Below are 22,097 nucleotides of genomic sequence, written 5' to 3' on the forward strand. Positions count from 1 at the left end.
TGCGTCTTTCTCCCACATGCTCTTCCAGTATTGCTCCGTCTCCAGCCTTGGTGGTACTGTTCTCATATTGTTCCCCTGACACTGAGAGTACACCTTGGATTGTTCTGTGGAGAACAGCTGGCTTATTCTCCTGCCTTCGATCTCTCTGGTGTACCTCTTCAAGCGACTGGCCAAGGCTTTGAGTTGTTGCTTGGCAGTTTCCAAGACCTCAGGTATGGACGGCTTGCTGTACTTCTTAGGCATCTTCTTTGTCACTGTGATGGCATCAGCCACACATGGGTAAATCAGTCCATTTTTTCACTTTATTAGTTTGCTTTGCAGTTTTCTTCATTAATATAATTCATTAATCATTTGGGTAAACCTAACACTGGTATTATGAGGCGCGCACATAGTAACATTGTGTGGTTTTTCTAAAATATTTTGTTATATTAATTATGTTTCTCTTTCTTTGAGTTACCTGGGTTTGGGTGGTGGCTGTTTTCTGTCTGGGCAAATATCGTGGCTGACAACTCTGGGAACAAAATGCCTGCTCAGCAGGACCAACCATGGGCTTACCAGGAGCAGGGGTGTTTTAGGTTTAGTTAGGTTATTCTGTGCTTAGTTAATATTAGTGTGTGTTTTTGTTTCCCCCCTATTGTGTGTAAATGGTTTGGCCAAATCATTATAAAAGCTACCCTCATGTGTCTTTGTAATTCGGTCAGTTTGTGAGTTAAGTTGTGTCTCACTTTGTTGGTTTAAGTTTCTGGAAATTACTTTTCGCAGAGTTATATTTAGTTGACCTCTTTTATGGGCCTGCTAATTATGATTTTGAATTTTGTCATTTTTGAACTTTTTGAGGGTTAAAATAAAGAAAACCCTTTTTGAAGATATTTTTTGCCTGTGTCCTCTATGCTTTGGCTGCTTGGTCCCTCACAGTCATACCATTCTGCAGCTCAGATAGTTGGCTAACCTCTCTCCGTGCTACCTTGAGGGTACTGCTCCTTGCGACTATTCAACTTGTAGCCAAGCATCTCACTGATCACTGCTGCCGTGTTGTAGATCAGCTTGTTAGTCTCGGAAATGGTGGCGGTATCGTCTATAGTGCTGCATTCACATGTTCTAGTAGATCCTCTGAGGGTACTTCACGTACATGTTCATTAGTCGTTAATAAATAGTGACACGTTTTACATTTTAAAATAAGGCTCCCATTGATAGTTGCAGATATTTATAATGCACTGATAAAATACAATATTATATGTTTAAAATATATCTTTACAAATGCCTATTGTGCTTACAAGGTAGTAACTTAGTCTGAAATGTTTAATATAGCAACTCTAGATGAAATATATAAGTGAATAGATCTCTATTTGGCAATAAACTGGTCAGGTTTTTCTCTTTCTTCTCTCTTTCTTTAATGCGTAACATTTATTAATGGTTTATAAAGTGTTTGAAGCTTAATTAATAACATAGCTATAAACGATTTATTAGCCATCTATAAGGGGAGTCTTATATTCCCCTATCCCACATTTGGGACAGGGGGAAAAAGCATAAAATGCTGTGCAGTCCCCCTACCTGCACAACATGAAGGTTGAAGCAACACCAACACAGCACCTTATTGCAGTAAACCAACGTGTAGACAGTGATTTGCAAAGCTGTTCATAGGAACAACCTCCCTCCATGGTGGTCTAATCTTTATTCTGATGCTGAATTGACTGATTTATGAATTTACTGTAAACATTTCTTACATTTTTCTTATTGCAAGCAGAAGGCTGTCCTGGGATTGTTCCTGCTGCTCCACTTTATTTTACAAAGACTCTAAATCAAACTCTTTCCATTATAATTTTCTAATTTTGGGATGATGTTTTCATACACACCTCTACATCTACATCAAACCAGGCTTGTCACATCCAACCTGCTTTTAGTCTTATATATATATTTAGTCTTATATCTTTGAGCAATTGTTCAACAGCAGATCTGCTACGCATGTGCAGTCTGTGCTCAGGCAGGTGACTGCTTGCACCTGTCTGAGGTAACACTGTCAAGCACCGTCATTATAGCAGTCTTGTACGATATATACAGTACATATATTATAGTGTTGGTCTATAAAATTTTTCTAGAACACAAACCTGTTTTTTGTTTGTTTATTTGTTTGTTTTTTACTACTCTAGTACATCAGTAAAGTGCAGGAGCACATTTTTCCTCCTGGATAAAAGTCTAATACAATCCGAGAAAACAGCTTAGCCATGAATCATGCTATGTATCATATCTGTGTTTGGCACTGCCATGTATTTTTAGACTCATATTTTTAATAACAAATACTTTAGGTTGTGTAGTAGGGAAAATACCGGGGCAATAATGAAAAGTACACAAAAAAGTGTGGCAATGAGCTTGCATGCATAAAAACTAAATGTGATATTGTAGTCCATAAGTTGACCTCTGTGAAGCAAACATACAAAATGCTGTGTGCTATCTGTGAGGCTCATTTGCAATACATTAAAACCAAATCAAAACAAAGCTGTTAAGCAATGAAAGGTTCATTTTTAAAAAAACGTAGATTTAGATTTGAAAACAATTCTATGGGGTGACTGTTGCCAAGTCATTTTGATGTCATAAGCTTCCATTCCATAATGTCACAGTTAGGTTTGATTTGGTGCTCAGAACACTTTAAGACAAACTGTATTGGATTGTAAGACAAACTTCAGACAAAAAAATAAGAAAAGCAGTCACAAAACTCAAGATGAGGGAAGAACAGCCTCCATACAAGTCGAGCTCGGTGTATAATGAACTCCGTTTTGGGGGAAAATTTTGTGATGCAATCATCAAAGTGGAGGATGTTGAATTTCCGGTCCACAAGATAATCCTGTGTAACTGCACCCCGTACTTCAGGTGAGTTGCTTACCTGATAATGGGGAGGAATGATTACCGATTTATGTAATTCATGGTCTTAGTCTGTGAAACAGTGCCAACAAAAAGGAATCATGGAGCTTTTGTGATAAAAAGACAGTCACAGTCAACTGACAGATATACCCAAAACATAACGTAAACATTTGCACTTGGTGATTGCATGAACTAAATTCAGACTGTGTTGAGCTGAAGTTTCATTTATGTGTTTTATTAAGTTACATTAATATCTTATCAAGTGTTATCCACACAGTAAAACACACCAGATTTACTAATACTAAAAAGGTTGAATGCTATTATGCAGTTATATGCTGTGCAAAAGTTTTGAGTTGCCTCTCATGTCGTTATGTTTTGCTTTGAATTAGATGATTTTTTAAAGGTACACTTGAACAACAGTTCTCAGAGGCTTTCAAAGGTTTTGATTGGACATTTTTCACCCTTTTCGGTCCAGTCCTTGTACCTGACCATTTTCAGAGGAATGCTTTTGTTTTGTTTTGTTTTTGTTCATTTGTTTATTTGTTTGTTAAGCCATTTAAGCTAGGAATGGTTATGGAAGGGAAACAGGGACTGTAATTGAGCAAAATGCACTGGAACTTCCATAAGGAAAGGAAACTGGCTGAGATATGCCAAATTACACGGTAACTAGACTGAAGATCAGTGGAAACAGGCCTTATGGAGTTGACTTAAACATTTGTCATAGAGGTACAACACTGAGTGTCTAGAATCAGCTGTAAAACAAGGTGGAGGCTCTGTCACTGCATTTTGTTTGGCAATAGCTTCATATACATACTGCCAGTGTAATAAATCCAACACTCAAGCTCACTAAACATGTACAAACTCTGTTTTGGAGTTATATCCTCTACAGCAATATGGACTAGACATGAAAAGACTATCACAATAATCACATAGTAACACATGCAATCAGGCGATCATTTCCATTCCAGTCAATTGATTTTATATATTTATCCTACTTGTGCTTGACATGGTTTATTATCTTGTTGCTTCCACACCTTTTAAAATTCTCTGCTCTGTGTCCATCTCTACCCTCAGAGCTCTCTTCACCTCTTGGAGCGACCCAGACAAACAGGTCTTCAACATACCTGGCTTGTCTCCTGAGATGATGGCACTCATCATTGACTTTGCATACACTGGCAGTGTTTCTGTAACGGAGGAAAACGCAGTGGAACTTCTCATGGCAGCTGCTCAACTCAATGTAATGGACATTGTAAAAATCTGCAGTGACTTCGTGGGGGAGCAACTCTGCGCAGAGAACTGTGTTGGCATTTGGCAGTTCACAAAAGTACACTTATCACCCGAACTACGTGCCAAGGCCTTCCACTACATCGTCAGTAACTTTGAGCAGGTGGTTCTTCAGGAGGAGTTCCTGCAGCTAACTGTGGAGGAACTTGGTGATATTCTTGAAAGAGATGACCTCAATGTACAGTGTGAGAGCACTGCGTACGAAGCACTTATAAAGTGGATTAGCCATGTGCCTGCAGAACGGGAACAACACCTCATCGCTCTGTTGTCTAAGGTGTATAAACTTCCATTACTACATTTAGTTTCGACTTAAATCTTCAGCATTTAAGTCATAGATTGAGTCAATCCATCTGGGTATAAGGATGCTTTAATCGCTCGAGATGTTGGTCTTTTCAGCTGTAGCCAAACCACATTTAAGCAATTCTCTTCAAGATCATTAAAACTGTATCAGAAAGCTTCACACATATTATAGAATAAATTGTATTTATTTAGTGTAGCTGCTAGGCCTATGACTAAAAACTGTCCGTAACAAGTACAACCATTCTCCCCTGTTTGTGTTCCTCAGCTTTATTTTAGTTTATGTCATTTGTTTTTTATATAAAGTTAAACTTAACACATTAGATTTAAGATTTATCTTCATCAGAACTGTACAAAGGACTTTTGTCTATGTTGACAAAAAGGCTAATGGTGTCTCACTTTGGTCTCCCTCTTGCTAGCAATAAGAAAATGAAATAACACTACGAGCATTATCCTAAAGAAGCTGGAGTTGACTAAAACTGATATAGTTCAAATTCAATGTTTCCATTGTCTAAGTCCTATTGTCTTCTGTCATGTCTCTGTAGGTCCGACTGGGACTGGTGACTTTAGACTACCTAAGGGACAATGTGCGGCTCAATCAGTTGGTGCGGACCAGTTCTGACCGTCTGTCCATGATAAAGGCTGCCATTATATTACCACAAAATATGACCAACAGACCCTATGTGTTTCGCCTCTGTCCCCATCTTGCTCGTCCCCGCCTGCCTCATTCCGTCCTGCTGGCCATTGGGGGATGGAGTGACCGTAATCCAACTAACGCCATCGAGGCCTATGATTACCGGGCTGAATGCTGGGTAAACGTAACAAACAACCTGGAGCATCCTCGTGCCTATCATGGAGCCGCCTTCCTCAACGGGTACGTCTACTCCATTGGTGGCTTCGACAGGGTGGAGCATTTCAACAGCGTCCGTAGGTTTGACCTGACCACTCGCACCTGGAATGAGGTGGCACCCATGTACTGCCGCCGCTGCTATGTGAGTGTGACTGTGTTGAACGGGTTCATCTATGCCATGGGAGGCTACGACGGGCATGTACGACTCAGCAGTGCAGAGCGCTATCAACCTGAAACCAACCAGTGGAGTCTTATTGCATCCATGCATGAACAGAGGAGCGATGCCAGCTGCACAACACTTCACAGCCGGGTGGGTAAAGTAAAAGAGCAGGAGAGAAATAGAGTAGGGTCTCAGGCACACAGGCCTAGAGACCTGTCAGCAACCTTTTGGTAACAACCAGTTGCTAGTGAAAAATATGTATTCCTCGGCTGGTTAGGGAGTGGTTGTATGAAAGACACTGACTTCTACAAATAGTTTGTGAGTGTTTGCAGACAAGTCAGAGTATTCCATGCAAACCTCTGGTGTGCTCAACAGTCTGCTAATGACCAAAGCAAACACAAGGAGGTTTGTGGTGCAACACCTTTCTTCAATTTCACACTAGTGACACCCATCAACCTCCAGCTACCACTTGCCAACCAGTCAGGGGATACACATTTTTTACAGTGAAGCGAGGTGCAAGATACCTCACAAACTGGTTTCTAAGCTAGAGTGATGAAGGCCTAAATTGAACAAAACTACACATTTAAAACTACCTGTATGCCCGTAATAGTGATGATAAGGAAAACAAAAGTCATTAAAAGAATTAGCTTTTTTTATTTTTGAAAGGCAGGGACTAAATGTCTAAATGTCAGTCTGTATCAGAAGAATTTATAGTGTTCATTGTTATGTTGATCATGTAAAAGAAAAAGATTTTCAAAAAACTTTTAAGTTCACAGAATGTAATAGCATGCAAGTAGGGAAAAACATCAACTCTTAAAAAGTTGAAATATATACTAATGTCAGGTTTTTTTGTTTTTTTTCTTTGTCTTCAGATTTACATTTGTGGTGGATTCAATGGGAACGAGTGTCTGCAGACAGCTGAATGTTACAACCCAGAGACCGACCAGTGGACGATGATCAGTCCCATGAACAGCCGCCGCAGTGGGATAGGTGTCATTGCATATGCGGATCATGTCTTTGCAGTAAGACCAGAAAGTAGTGCTGACACTCACGTAACATACAAGTCACATCTGTAATGTGCCTTGATCAGCAAGGCTGACAGATTTGGCAGTTTTGCTAACTTTGTTTTGTATTCATCAATAATCAGATTCCTATCCTGACCACAGGTTCAGAGAAGGCATTCTCACTCATTAATTTAACTGATTAGTGATGTTTCTGCTGCATGTATTTTTTCATTTCATGATTTGAATTTGCTCCATTCCCAAAATGATTTCACTGATGATTTCACATTTCCTCATCATTCCACTAGGGGAAATATGTTAGAGACAATTTCAAAATCATCCTCCAACACCTTTTGAAAAATAAGCCAAGTGATTAGCACTCATTCTCTTGGGACAGTACGTATTTTAGCTGTAAATTTGTCTTGCTAGTTGCCTTAAACCCACTGATTTAGTTGATTTGCTGCTATACCCTTTGGTAAAAAGCAAAGATTGTGTAGTCTCACCTTTGGAGACATACTTCTTTATTTAGCTAGCTACTCTTGAAGATTTATTTTCTATTTACACTGTCTCTATTCAAAAATGAAAAAATTATTATCAGCAGAATGCAGTGACCTTATCCTGGTGCTGACCTGCTGAAGAAAGGACTGAAACTCGAAGCTCCTTTTTGAAATAAAGGCAAAAGAGCTGTGAAGACAACTGAAAACATAAATACTTCACAATCATTTCACCCATGCATTTACTTTTAGGTTGGTGGCTTCGATGGAAACAGACGTCTGCGCACCGCTGAGGCTTACAACCCGCAAACCAATACGTGGAACCTTGTGTCCTCTATGTTGACCCGCCGCAGCAACTTTGGCATTGAGGTAATCAATAATCGCCTCTTTGCTGTCGGGGGCTTCAACGGCTTCACCACCACTTTCAACGTTGAGTACTACGACGCTTCAACCAACCGGTGGTTTAAAGCATGTGACATGGGGATTTTCCGCAGTGCCCTGAGCTGCTGTGTGGTGTCCGGACATCCCAACCTGTCTGATTACACCATTCCTCGTGACAGCCTGACATGTTTAAATGTGCCAGAAGAAGCAGCGGAGTCCACGTAACACCTTTAAAATGCAATACTGCCATGTGTCAACATCTGGGACTCCAACATGAAGGACTGAAATAAATCTTTAGAACATCAAACCGCTGGTGAACTGGACATTTTTTGTAGATATTTCAAAAACTTTAAGTGTGTGCGTGAGGAGACCGTGCACTGCAGATACTGGGTTTCATCAAGAGAACGCCATTGCAACAATAACAAATTTAAAAGAATTTTTCATTCCCTGCAAGGTATGGCTGCTGAGTAGAACGGACATGCACAAAGGGTGACCAGATCACAATAAGTCACATGTGGGACTTTTCCAAGTCCTCCTAGGTAAACACAACAAGAATAAAGGGAAGCTTTTACTCTCCCTTCTTAATTCAGCTGGGTTCTGTCTAGTAACAGACTTTACACTTGAGTAGGAATGTATCCACGGGTCTTTTTTGAGCAATTTCTGACAATTTCTGAATCTTTAACAAATATTACACACACATACTGTGTTGCTTCACATATACCATCTTTTCTCTTGTGTGAAACAGAAAAATAACTCTATTTCTCAGTGTGTATTTAATGTGCTTTGTGGTATTTTCCACTACATTGCATAGAATTAAATATTTGTTTATGATAAAAAGCATGACCTTTTTATTTACTAAGGAAAATCCGGTCTTTATGTGAGCAAGTAAAATTGAATTGAATTGAATTACGGTTGCAAAATAGCTCAAAAACTCAAAAGTGACCTGTACATGACTTAAATGTGTTTTTCCTGTAGTGTTTCACCTTAAAGCACAAATGTCAGCCTCATGATGTCACTGGAGTAAATACCAATGGGTCACCAAAGTCAGAGTCATCATCTGTGGAAGAATTTCTGTACAAAAGCCTCCGCCAATCCAGTGTCAAGACAGAGTGCATTAATTTTACAATCTATTTGAAAATAAAATCTGATATTATTGCATTTGCAATGTGGCTAGAGCCTTAGATTTACTATTTAGGAACCATAAATGTGTGTACTACTGCCACTGCTGAAGCAAGCCATCAAGCTGTTGTTGAGTCTGCGTCATACTGAGCCAAAGCGTTGGATCAAGCAACAGACAGAACAGTCGACAGTGCCATCTCTTGAGCAATGCTTTGGCATGGGTAATAAATGGTTTTACTTTGTATTCAGCATTCACACTGAAAATGGAGCTGTACTCAGTGAAACATCAATATACCATGTGAACAACAGTGTATGTGTTTTTTAAACGTAGAATTTGTTTTGAAATTACAAGGCAGAGTAAGGAAACCTGCTGCTAATACTGGCCCATTACCATATTCTTCTGTTAGCTGTCACCTGACTGCAAAAATTATTTCAAGCGCTAAGCTAATGTGCTGATATAAATCAAGAGGTCCACACCGCATCAGAAATTATACTCACTGCAGCCTGGAGGAGTGACGTCTCTCCTCACTCAGACATTGCTGTAAAATCGTGGTTTATGGGGTTGATGTGGTGAGCAGGAACTTAGGAGCCTGTCCCGTGTGACCTATGATTGATTGTCAGCTTCGAGTGCTCACCTGTGCAGCATCCAAAGATGGTGGTGGATAAGCATATTCATGGCTGCCCGTCTTGACCTTTATGAAGTAATTAAGGGCCTGAGCTCACTGAAAAGAGCTGAGTGCTCAAGTGCTCCACAAAGCTGCACTGGACCTCAGTGAGTTGCCTGCCTCACCTCCAGAAATTAGGTTTTTGAAATCCATTTCGTGTTGTCAGGGTATGGTTAAACAGCAGCATAGATACGGCATTCATTTGTTAGTAATGTTGTTAAATAATTTTTGCATTAATTCAAACAATTTTTTTTATCACAAATGAATGAAAAATGTATTTTCCTGAAGAAGAGCATTTTTAAAAGAGATACACGCTACAGAGAGCTTCTTCTCTTTACTTATGCTCTGACAGCTGTGAACGCTCAAGCGCTGCACAAACCTAAACACTGTATTTAATACTCGCTCCCTGACCTTATCTGTGAGGCTTCCAACAAACCGAACCGCTAAATTGGATGAACTTTTAAACGGGTACTTCAGAGAAACCAAGCAAGTAGATTGGGACAGGCCTTTAAATTGGAGTTGATTTTTTTGAGAGACAATTTAAATGACACTAACAAAACTCTATCAAGTTCCATGTCTATTAAGCCACTTTAAAGAAATGTTACTATTACTATCTCTGCCTTAACCACTCCCTAGAAAGATATTCTAGTCTGTTTATGAGGCTTCTGTAAACTGGGCACATAGACGTATGACAAATATCAAGCACCTGTGCCTCAAGAGCAAACAGGATTTTGAAAGTGTTTTTTTCTCCTACTAAGTAAATAAGTAGGAATGGTGTTCTTTTCTGATAAAAGTCTCCAAATACTTATGCGGGAATCTCCTTGGGACTCTCGCCACAATAAATCCTATTATTTTCTACACGCAGACTCCATCCTCTTATTCCCACCTTCAATTTAGGTGATCTGCTTCTCTAGTTTAACCATAACCCAAACTAATTACTCCTGTGGCCTTAACATGACCTTCAATAATTACTGAAATAACTGGTGACAGAAGCTTTCACTCATCATGTTTTAAGAGTCTTCCATAGGTTTCCTCCGAGAGGCTGTTAATTGCTCGAGAAACAATGGGTGAAGCAAAACTGGTGATTAAAGCAGAACATAATATTGTTTAACAACATTCATTAGATATTCACAATGCTGAGACGTTCCAAGTCCCCTTACACTACGTATGCAATGGTGGTGTTGTTGACAACTGCATAATATGAAACTTTGAAAGGCTGCAACCTGAGGGAACTGTGGGATAGCATTATCACCTGTCCTTTGACAAAAGATGGTTCTTCCCGTGTTAAAAGAGATAAGGAAGGAAGCACCGGAAACCCTTCTTTAGCATTTAGAAAGTTCGACAACCTCTTGTCAAGACTGCCACTTAGATACTTCTGGGTCATTTCACTCAGTTAGGAGGCTTCCTAAGCAGAGGAGACTATTCAACCAGAACCTAAGGCTTCACTTCTGTGCAGAGGGAGCAGGTGGTGATGTGTTATCCACTTTAATGTACAGTTTATGGTCAACATATCTTCCTTGAAAACGGTCTAACCTAGGTCTGAAACCATTACATGTTTTAATACTGACCTATAAATGAGGCAAAAGGGAAGAATAAATGACATACTACACTGCCAAATTTAATAAGGACACTAAATAAAAAGTTTATTCTGGGTAATGGTTATTTCTTCAGTCAGACTCACTAGCCAGTTTGATCTGACTGGTAAAGAATTAAGCTATGAGTGAATTATGAGTGGACTATTTAGCTGTGGTATCATTACAAGAAAAAGGAACTACGCATCCCAGCAGGTGAACAGAAAATGGATTCAACTTTAAACAACTTCTTTCTAGAAACAAGCTAAATGCTGATCTGACATGGAGTGAATATTGTTGTGGGCATTTTTCTTTCCATGTCTGCTGTTTGTCTACATCTGTGCAACTGGGTGGAAAGCTGAATGTGATAGCCAGCCGGCCGGGGCTGTTGACCTTGGAGGACTACCTTCTGGCAACAGATCTGCTTCCTGCATTGATTTTTATTTTCATGGCTGGGTTATTTGGGTTTCTACCCTCGAGTCTCAGCTCAGCTGCCACCAAGGTCAGTTGGGGAGAGAAGGAATCTGTTTTTGTCTCCATTAGTTTCACACCATAAGTAGATATGGATATGTTGTCAGAATCTTTTTATCTGCCTACTCCACCTGCAGTTACCTCCAAAAGCTCTATACTGCCTTTCTATTTTTCTTTATGTTTCCTTTCTTTTTGACTTAGGGAAGAAATTATGCTAAATTAAGTTTCTTTATTTACCAGAGTAACAAATGAAGACTTACAGGTAAACAGTTTTAAATGTCAAAAAATTGCAAATTTCTTGATGTGGGATTTATATAAGTTACAAAGTAACAAATGCATTTTCCTAGACAGTGAAGTACCTGATGACTTCTAATTTTAGCCTTCATGCTAACTATGTTGACTTATAAAAGAGGACCAATCTCATAAACCTTTGAAGGAGATATGCAGTGCAGGAAAATCAAGAATGTAAACCAGTGGATTTTATTTCAAGGTTAGGCAATGCATGCTCTCTTTGATCATTACAATAGATTTATTCAAAGTTCTCAGATGTTTTCTTGACTATACAGTTCTATGGGAGAGATGATGACACAGGGATGTACATGCCTTGAGTTAAACAGGCACTTATGTTATCATTGCACTAAGCGCCACCTGGAAAATGAAAGACCCTGTTTTCATGATTACAGCATAGACTGAAAAGTTGACAGGGATGAGAGACAGATGTAATTAACACCAACACACACATACACCCACCAGCTAAAATTTGATGTCTTGAGAAATTACGCTAAAGCCTTTTTTTTCTGTAACACAGCTCACCGTGGGCACTGGATAAGCTTGAGCTGTTCAAGATACAAAGCATGCATTTCAAAAAGTGATATATGGTCTGATCCAACATCAGCTACTGAACAATCTGTGCGAGGATGACTGTATACATCATGTGTATCCAATCAAACTTCAAGGATGATGAACAGACCTCACGTCCTCCAGATCTCACCGACAGGGACCATAACTCTTAATAATGCAAACTGCTTCGATTTGTCTTCCAGTGGAAAACATGACCTTCCTTTGACCTTCTTCCAAGTCACAAAAATCAGCCAAAGCACAGAGTATGTCACCTTCCCACCTCTGCTACTCTTCACCTAGAACTGTCCAGTTAGGCCTAACCTCAATTTTCCATCAATACAAAAGCGGCCTGGGGCCAAGTGAGCAGGGCTAAGAAAAGATCAAAGAACATGTTGCACCAGCATGCATACACAGATCTCTCTGTCTCTCTCACACACACACTGTTCCTGGTTGTCAGGCCTTTCACACACCTTAAGGCACTGAAAAATGATACTTCCCCATGCCAACTACTATTTTATTTTCTCTGCAAAGGATTAACAAAGAAATTAGGATGCATAGCATGTCCAGTCTTTTCTTCACTCTCCTTTTTGGCACTCTCCCTTTTTTCTTACAGGTACGTTTGCCTTCTAAAAGTTACTCACAGATTCACATTCCCTTTTGTAACAGAATCAGTTAAAACACAGTAACTAAAGGACATACTTAATTGACTACATACCTATTGCAAACTGAAGTTTCTCACTGACTCGCTATTTACCTTAAACAAAACTATCTCTGTTCAGTTTTATATCCCACTTGGGCATTTCGGGTTGTGTAAAGCTGCAGCATTCCAGCACACACACATTAAACCAGACAGTAAAATTGTGACAAATTACTCCACATCGCTGATGGAATTTAAAGCACCTATACTGAAAATTTGTTTGTGTGGAGGGTGGGATTAAGCAACACAGCGCTGACTAAGGCACGACAACAAATGCTGCTTCCTTAATAATTAACAAGGCCCTAAACCATTTTGCCCCCCTGTGTGCCTCTCTTCAAACTGCCCAACTGCCACACACACGTCACTACTGTGTTCTTCTATTTTTTATACATCTACATTACACTGCATATGAACAGATCCATCAAGCCTCCATCGCCAGATGGGAGTGCATATGCTCCTGCTGTACATGTTTATATGTATACATGTGGGGTAAGAGTTTTACATACAACAATACCCTCCTAATGTCACACTTTGCATCACTCTTATGTGTGCAGGCATAAACACGTTAATGTTAATTTTCTTTTCAAATAAGTCAAATTGTTTCTATTTTTCTTATTGATAAAAATGACAAAACTCGTGAGGACAGAGGTCATTGCAATGTTATTTTCCATTTAAGGTTTGTCATGAAGTGACATGCACTACCGTTCCTGGGAGACATTAGCTAAGCAGGATCAGCCATATGGGGCCGTTCAGAGGGAGATCAGTTTTTCCCCTGGGTTATACGGGCATAGTAGTGTTGAAATAAACTTGCTGCCATCTAGTGGATGCAGAACGGCAAGCACAGCTGCAGAAATCATGGATTTATATAGTGTCAGATTTGATAGTGTCAGTGTATCACATTTGGGGCATGTTACTTTCCAATCAGAAGCACTATTAAATGGATAATTATGATGTAATAAAAAAATAATAATACAAGTAATAGTTTTGTGTCTATAAAGAACAACATTTAGGTTAACAAGTTATTAAACAAGACTACTTATTTAGATTACTTTCCAGCATTACTTGCACTTTTTTCTTACATTTATAGATTTTCATTTCTACAGGGAGATCCTTAAGATTGAAAGTCTAACAAAAAGAGATGTTAAAAAAGGGGGAAAAAAGGAAAATGAAACCCATGACATACTTTTTATTGCTTATTGTTTGAAGCAGGCCCAGCTCACCTGGGAGGTGGCGTTTTGTAATGATCCCTGGCGAGTGATTGGCCTACTGTGCCTACGTGCCAATTAACTTTGAATGGGCCAATGGATGGAGGCTTGACACCTGAAAGACAAGAGCAACCAAAAAACAACAACAGAGCCACTTATCGTGACATGTAACACTTATTAACATCTGTATCAGATTTAAGTGATTGGTTAATCTCAAATTAAGTTCTTAAACTGTACTTTAATATGACATGCCATTTTAATCCAATTACCTTTTAGGGCTAGTAAATTGTGCAACATTTGATACAGTGCAGTTGTGCTTGAATAATGTGTACACACGCATCAGTGAATAAGAGGGATACAACTGCTGCAGACATTAATAAATGGCATGACACTATTAAGTCTTATTACCACATGCACATGAGATTCATGAGCCTCAAATAAAAGCAAACCCTCACTGTGGCTGAGACATAGGACTCATAAAAATAAAGAGGTAACAAAAGCACAAGGGGTGGGGAACAAATCCAAAAAGAGACAAAGCTATCAGAAAGGAGAACATACAACTTGATGAAGGACACAAGAAAGATGACTCGGCTATATACACATACACACACAAAGGGCTGATTATAGATTAGACACAGTAGTGTGAACAAGATACTGGCGCATACATTCAGTAGGTGATAACAATCAGGGAACAGACACGATAGAAAATAAAAACTAACAGGGCACAGAATAAAAGCTTTTAAAGTAAAACTGAAAGAAAAACCTGAACGACTGACAGACATGAAATGGGAAACATGGGAACACAAGGGCCAAAGCGTAAACAAGGAAAAGTGTAAAAATAGGAACACTGGGAGCAACAGCTGAAACTAATATGGGGAATGAGGCAAAGGTAGTAAAATTAAACACAAGACACAGGAGACAATGAACTATCTCGGTAAAACAGGAAGTACATAACAACTGAAGAAAGAGAAACTGTATTAGAGAGAACTATGAACTAAAGATCCAAAATATTTAAAATGCAAAAAGTAATAAACGTGACAAAGAACTGATTAGATAAAAACTATGAAACAAGAATTTAAAGTCATTCAAAAGACTCAGATTATGTTATATTTTGTATAGTAATTCACTGAGAAAAACAAAATGATGTAAGAACAGTAAGTAAATCATCATATCACCATCCCATTGATAGCTAAATTGTAAATCATTCCAAAAATTAAAGATAAAAATTAGGCTAAAAACGTGCTCCCATCGATTGTTCCAAGTTCTCCCTTAATTTTCCTAACAGAGAACTAAGAATCCCAGACAGAAAAAAAAAATCAGAGCTTGGGACCAAATCTTGGGTTACATTTCATTTCTAAATATCTGAGTTCCTACAGTTAATTTACAGAAAAAACCCATTAAGTCTCATTTGAATAGCAGAGGTAATGTGAGTGAGAAAATTGTTGTAACATCATGTACTTTACTGGAAAATGTGTGATACAGAAAAATCAAATCTATTCAGTGTTTTGGTGTAAGCCACACTGGCTGGTGAGCTATCCAAAGTGTATGCAACTTTAATGGATGGGTGGATCTTTTAAAAAGCCGCTACTCACCTGTAAGTGGCTCCTGGACAGCCATGCTGAAGGATGAGTCTGATAGTTAATGCCTTGTCAGGAGCATCATGAGTTGTAGTTTTTGGACTTTATGCGTTTGTTTTACTGTCATAGTTTATTGTTTTGTTCAAAAGTACATGGTGTGGAAGCGATTACTCAAAAATATCTTCATGCATACATGTAGAAACAAGTTTTACCATATCATGCAGCCAAGCTTAATGACCTTATTCATTCAGATTCGTCCAAAATATCAAAATATATATAAAACCCCACAAATATTAATGGCCCATTTATTGTGTTCAATTCCTTATTGCAATTATTGTGCAAGCCTGTTTACAAAAGTCTAAACAAAATGTAAATTCGACAAAACACAATGATTTTCAAATTATTTAAACTCTGTATTTAACTGAAACGAGTATGAAGACAACATACCAAATATAAAAAAAACACATGCTCCAGTTGCCCGTTCTGTTTTTCACCATACATTTATTGCTGAGGTTTCGGGGATGACGGATGAATTAGAAGGACCCTCTTACTATGGTGTGAGCAGCGTGAGTGCAAAGCTTTCAAAAACTTGTTAAATTTAGGTAAAAATTAAGATAAATTGTTAATAAAAATGTCCCAAGACACTGAGCACCAATGCACTGCACTTTTTACAATCGTACAACAGAGGGTGACACAGGTCTATTTAGAGAAAACATGTACTGATGTCTGTCATGCATTCATATGATTGATTTGTAATCTCATAAAAATACAAAGATTGAGTAGAATATTCTTTGCTTGCGTGTATCAGAGCTTTCTTAAAATTTGCATTAATAATATCACCAAAAATAGCTGTTTATATAATCATGTAGTCACTGTAGTGGTATGTTATTTTTGTCTGGATGTCCAATATCTTAATTTACAATAAGCAAATTTTTTATTTATGTCAAAATAAAGGGACTACAAGATAATCCTAAAATTCCATGAATATACAGGGTATTTATAAACATCTATAACTACTATACTGTAACTACTAATGTACGCCGACCCCCATCTCATCAGATTTCCACAATATAAGCTCATCATCAGGTGTGTATTATTCACACCCATTTACACATGCCTTCGGAGTTAAAGCAAAATCCACACATACAAGAAAACACGCACACAAGTAAAAATGTAAATTTGCATGCAACAGTGCTATGCATGCTGATTCTGGCAAAAATCTTGGCCTGGCAAATGGAGTAAAGGAACCAGAAGTCCCAGTGATGTCAACAGGCCAACACACAGAGTCTATCTACTTACTTCTTCTTTCATAATTATTTTAAAAACTTTTCAGACGTTGCAGCCAAAAGAACCTGAGCACAGAATTAGCTGAGAAGAAGCCAGCTTATCCACAACCTGCTCATCTTGTCTTGAACCTGTGCTGTAGACATAACTGCTGAAAAAGTGAATGCATATGTAGAAATACGCATTAAATAGAAATAGGAAAGTACATCATCAGTGGCTATTCTCAGCGATGCTCCCTGTTGTTAAGATAATGCTGCAGAGGCAGTGTGTGTTTGAGTGTGCGTGAGTGTTTATATGTGTAGGGTTGAGGAGGGCAGTACGGTCACAGGTGACTGTCATGTTTAATAATGATTATCACCACACACCTGCGCCCCCCACGCTAATTAACTGGACGCATATGCAAATGAGTCCAGGGAGTTTAAAAAAATAAAAAATAAAAACTCATGGAGTGGCAGTGAGCGGTTTTTCAGCTGCTAGATTTGATCAGGGTGATGAACGGCCAGCGATGGAAGCACCAGTGGTGGCAAAAATGAGGGGAGATAAGAAAAAAGAAGGTTATTAAGGGTATAGGAGAGGAAGGAATGAGCATGAAAAATAGAGAGACTAGGAAGTGGAGGTGAAAGAGAGAGATTTTACTGAGGTACCATATTGGGAACAGGTGGACGACTGGCCTGTTGACTGAGCATATAGGAAGAGATATGGAGGAGGAGGTGTGCTGTTGTTTTGTGTGTTATAGTGCAACCAGTCCAGGGTCACAAAAGTCCTGCAGCATGTTGTCAAAAATGGTAACTCTCGTTTCCACAATTTCCAGCAAACACCTTAATACTTTTTTAGTATTTGATTATGGACGCCATCTACTCAAAATACTGAATTCACCACTTGTATCTGAACATACTGAGTTGCTTTTCCTTTGGTGTTGCATTGTAACCCAGTATCTGCTTCAGATTCACTTCACAGAGGAGTGCAAAGAAAGAGAGACAGAAAAAGAAGAGGGGGAGCCTTTGAACCTTTTTCATTTATTGCAATGCATTCCAAACACGCTTTCTATAGCTCCATACTGTGATTTGGGCCGTGCATGCATATACACCTACCTCTAACAAAGCAAATTGCAGTTCATCCAACTCAATGGCCCCAATCTCAGTCGGGGGAGGCAGGCTCGTCACTCACACAGATAAGGGTGAATTAGGGTCTCGCTCTGGGTTTTACATTTCAATTTAGCCTCCGGCTTCAGAGCCATTAGGGGCCTAATCTAAAGCTTGGTCCACAGAGCTCTCTTTCCCCACCAATTGCAATATTGTTTTATTAACTTTCCAGTATGGTGGAATGAAGCTCCAACAGATTCATTACTCTGCATTAAGTTCATATTAGGGTTATTTGTGATAGGAAGACCTCTTATTTAAGAATATGCAAGTAGTCAGTGTGTTTGTAAAGCAGTGTTGCTGTATCACCAGCTGGTTCATTTGGGCGAGTTGAACAGAGTGTTTGAGTGTAATTGCAAGTTGATAATGTGCCTGGGCATGCAGAATGACCAAGACGGCGCCTGCCACAAAGTGCGGAGGAGGGAGGGATCATTTTGCAGGTGCAAAGTCAAAAGGGGACCAAAACTCTTTAACGATAACTCTATGAACATCAGGCAGTGTTGTAGTTTCTGTACAAGATGAACTCTTCAATGCTTTCACTCGTACCTTTGGACTGTTAGTTGTTTTTTTTTCAAGTAGTTACAGCATAAAGATAAGAGTCATGTTCAATTATTTTGTTAAAATGTTTAAGAGAAAAATAAATATAACAGACCTAAAAATGGGAATAAATATGTTATATGCAGTGGGTGGAACTTGCAGAATTGCACATGGAGATTATCATTACATATTATTCCATAAAAAAGTAATTAGTTCGTTTTTTTTTACTTTGTACCTTAGCTCAAAGTGCACTTTGAAATCTCCACAACAACATGCCACGACTTCTTAATTTAATACTTCTAGAGTTTGGGTTTAGTGCAAGAGTAGGACGTATATGTGAACCAATGTAATTCCACGTAACTCTAAAGAATACCAGTCAAGTCATTCATTCATACACAACTCAATATTACAACGCTTTCCTATCTTCCAGCTCTTCCATTTGTAAGGTTTATATAAACTAACCTTACAACTCTGACCACCAAGTGCGCAGCCCAGGCCGGTCTGTCCTCTCAGTGCAGAAAAATCACGCTAATTTCTTCTCTATGTAACAAACCCCAGAGACAGCCAACAATGCCTCCCCAAACGGTTGAGTAAAGTAACATTTAAACTAAAATCAGCCATGTGATAAAACAATGCAGTGGTTGTTTTGGTGGGATTGTACTGACTAGGATACCAGTGATAAAATGCTGCCAAGTTCGAGTAGCAGATGCTTTCATTTAAAGGCTTATCAGTACAACTGCTATATTTACAGACTCTGGATTTTACAACTCTGGACCTGTATCGCAGCATTAATAAAATATTAGATGGAGACAAATATGATGTAAACACAACAGAAATGCAACATTCATTTTATGACATAATAACAAGAAATGAACCTTACATGCTCTTCCCAAAGAGAATTCTTGTGGTACCAATAAGAGGATTTTCAGTAGTGATCTCAATGCATCTCCTACTAATGTGAGCAGCTCTGGAAACTGTCCCAATTTAATTTTCCCAATGTTTTTCAAAGTCTTTGTGGGAAAACAGTTTAATTATCAAATTATTCCTTACTATGACATTTGTGTGGCCTTGAGATTGGTTCTATGCAGAGTGTTGTGTGTACTCGTGTAAAGCACACTGCCAATGGAGTCATGATGAACGAATATGGGTTTGGAGGTTGCCAAGAGAACGGCACTTGTCTGGACTACATTGTGCCAAGGGTAAAGGTTGTTGGTGGTGGTGGTGGTTAGTGTGTGGCCCCTTTGTTCCGGTGAAAGCTCTTAATGCTTCAGCATACCAAGACATTTTGAATAGTTTCATGTTGGAACAGTTTGGGGATGGCCCCTTCCCATTCCAACATGTCTGCTCACCAATGCACAAAGCCAGGTTCATGAAAGACATGAAAGAGTGAGTTTGGTGTGGAAGGACTTGACTGGCCTGCACAGAATCCTATCCTCAACCTGACTGAAAATCTTTGGGATGAGTTAGAGCAGAGACTGTGAGCAAGGCCTTTTTGTCCAACATCAGTGTCTGATCTCACAAATGTGCTTCTGGAAAAATGGTCAAAGATTCCCATGAACACACTCCTAAACCTACAGAAGTTTCAGCTGTTAAAGTTGCAAAGGGTGGGCTGACATCTGAAAACTCTATGAATTAAGAATGGGATCTAAGGCAGATGAGCACACAAACAAAATGCTCCCACATTGAACACAAACTCTAATCTTCTGGATTGTGATTTGATTGAGCACTTCCTTGTTGTTTTGTAAATTGCACCAACCAGCAACTTTGGACATGTTGGACACTTTTTAGAAGATGCAGGGGGTTGATTTTTCAAAAAAGAAAAGAATAGTTTGTGTCCTGTGAATAAAAATGGGCTGTCTTTTAAATCTTAATTTTTTTTCTCACTCTGCCCTCTCCAACACACACACACACACACACATACACACACACCCTGCCAGTCTGAAACAATTATCTATACTATCATAACTAGTCTGTCTGAACACCGTCCACACACACAAACCTCCACCCCCCAGCAAATTTTCCCACACAGATTGGGTCACTATAACTCGCTGTGGGGTTTTTGGTGTGACCAGTGCTACTGAGTCTGCTAGCAACGATGGTGGTGTGGCTTTCCAGCATTCATCTGTGTATGAAAGAAGGAGAGAAGGCAATGTAAAAAAAAAATGTTCGTGTCCACACAAAGAATTACAACTCCCAGAAATTTATATGACTGAAGAGTGGCAGCGTTTTGACCATACCGGGTCTTCATCAGGCAAAAAATGAGAGAGAAAAGAAAGAGGGGGAACATGTGGTAGTAATCTGGTTGTTTTACTGTCTGGCTCTGGTGGTGAAAGTGTTGGGCAGGGGCTATGAGCGGTCTGGATCGTGTCAGAAGCCGCCGGAGTCAGGTTACCATGACAGACCAGACTGGAACAGAGTACAGTTGGGGGAGAAAGACAGAAAAAGTGGGAGTGAGAAAGATGAGGGGGTAAACAAGTAAGTGAGGAATAGGACTGGAAAGTAGGAGAGTGAGGTGGTGGATTTGAGAGAGCCAACCTTCTGACTTATTTTCTCCTCCCTCAGGACATTTATATTAATCTCAGTGTGTGTGTGTGTGTGTGTGTGTGTTTATGTGCAGTGCTTTTATGTGTATGTGAGAGTCTCTCTCTCTCTCTCTCTCTCTGTGTGCTGTGTGTGTGTGTGTGTGTGTGTGTGTGTGTGTGTGTGTGTGTGTGTGTGTGTGTGTGAACCTGGGCCAGAGGGCTCCAAAAGACAACCACTTGAACTAGCCCCAGCTGAGAAAACAAATGGCCTTGACTCTGTCTCCCTCTTCTCTTCTTTTCCCCTCGTCCAATTTTCATCTTTTTTCCCTGACGATGGGCATTTAATCAAGCGAGGGAGCTAATCAAAGCCAGAGAAAGGCTCCTGAACCCTCAGCTATCTCCTGCCTAATCCTAAAGCTCTGTTTCTCATTTGCCATTGACCTAGAGGACCAGACTTGTCCGCTGAACTCCCGCCACCAGGGCATAGGAGGAGCTGGATTGATGGAGAGCTTAGCAGTTACCAAAAAGGTTATTCTGTGTGTGTTCATGTGTGTGCATGTGTATAAATCCATATTCTAAGGCACAGTAAAATGAAATGTCAACAAACCTCTTCAACTGCAGTGTATAAAACATGCAGAAGATGAGATGAATAGGGTCCAGGAATGAGGGAGTACAGAGGTAAAAGAAGAAGTGAGTAAAGGAGAAAAGCAGGGAGGTTATAGGAGGCATAAGGGGTCACTAGGGTTGAGGTGATAAGTCGCCTGCTGGGGAATTAATAGGGAGCAGATGGGGCTACCTTTACTTAATGTAGGGGTGTGGATGCAAGTAGAGAGATTTATCAGTCTGTATGAGAATGGAGTCTGACAATGGCTGATGGGCCAACTCCCCCACCTGAGGAGGATTTAGCACATTCTTCCTTCACTGTGAACTGGGGGGTGTTGGTGGAATGGCAGAAGTTCCTTGTCAGATAGGAGGTTTTAAAATAATAAAACATGATATTTTTTTCCTTTGCATGATGAAATGTGCTGAGGTTCCTCAATGTGAAGAGGTTTGCTATTGTCACTGTGAATGCTCAAGGTTTCTTGATAATGACTACTTTAGGTAGATGAAGGACAGTTTTTCAGTAAAAATATGTGTAAGTGCACAA

The 22,097-nt window shown here is 39.4% G+C and overlaps 1 protein-coding gene across 1 annotated transcript; it reads left to right on the forward strand.

The window, feature by feature from the left end:
• Window positions 1-2,716: 2,716 nt before the first annotated feature.
• On the forward strand, window positions 2,717-7,548 carry LOC308395985 (kelch-like protein 10; the record flags this gene model as incomplete). Its single annotated transcript, XM_080881045.1, has 5 exons — window positions 2,717-2,865; window positions 3,931-4,414; window positions 4,983-5,597; window positions 6,320-6,469; window positions 7,195-7,548. The coding sequence occupies 5 exons, from the start codon at window positions 2,717-2,719 to the stop codon at window positions 7,546-7,548; spliced, it is 1,752 nt and encodes a 583-aa protein (XP_080737171.1).
• Between the last annotated feature and the right edge of the window lie 14,549 nt (window positions 7,549-22,097).

Source organism: Rhamphochromis sp. 'chilingali', assembly GCF_963969265.1.
Source record: "Rhamphochromis sp. 'chilingali' genome assembly, chromosome: 4".
Classification (NCBI taxonomy): Eukaryota; Metazoa; Chordata; class Actinopteri; order Cichliformes; family Cichlidae; genus Rhamphochromis; species Rhamphochromis sp. 'chilingali'.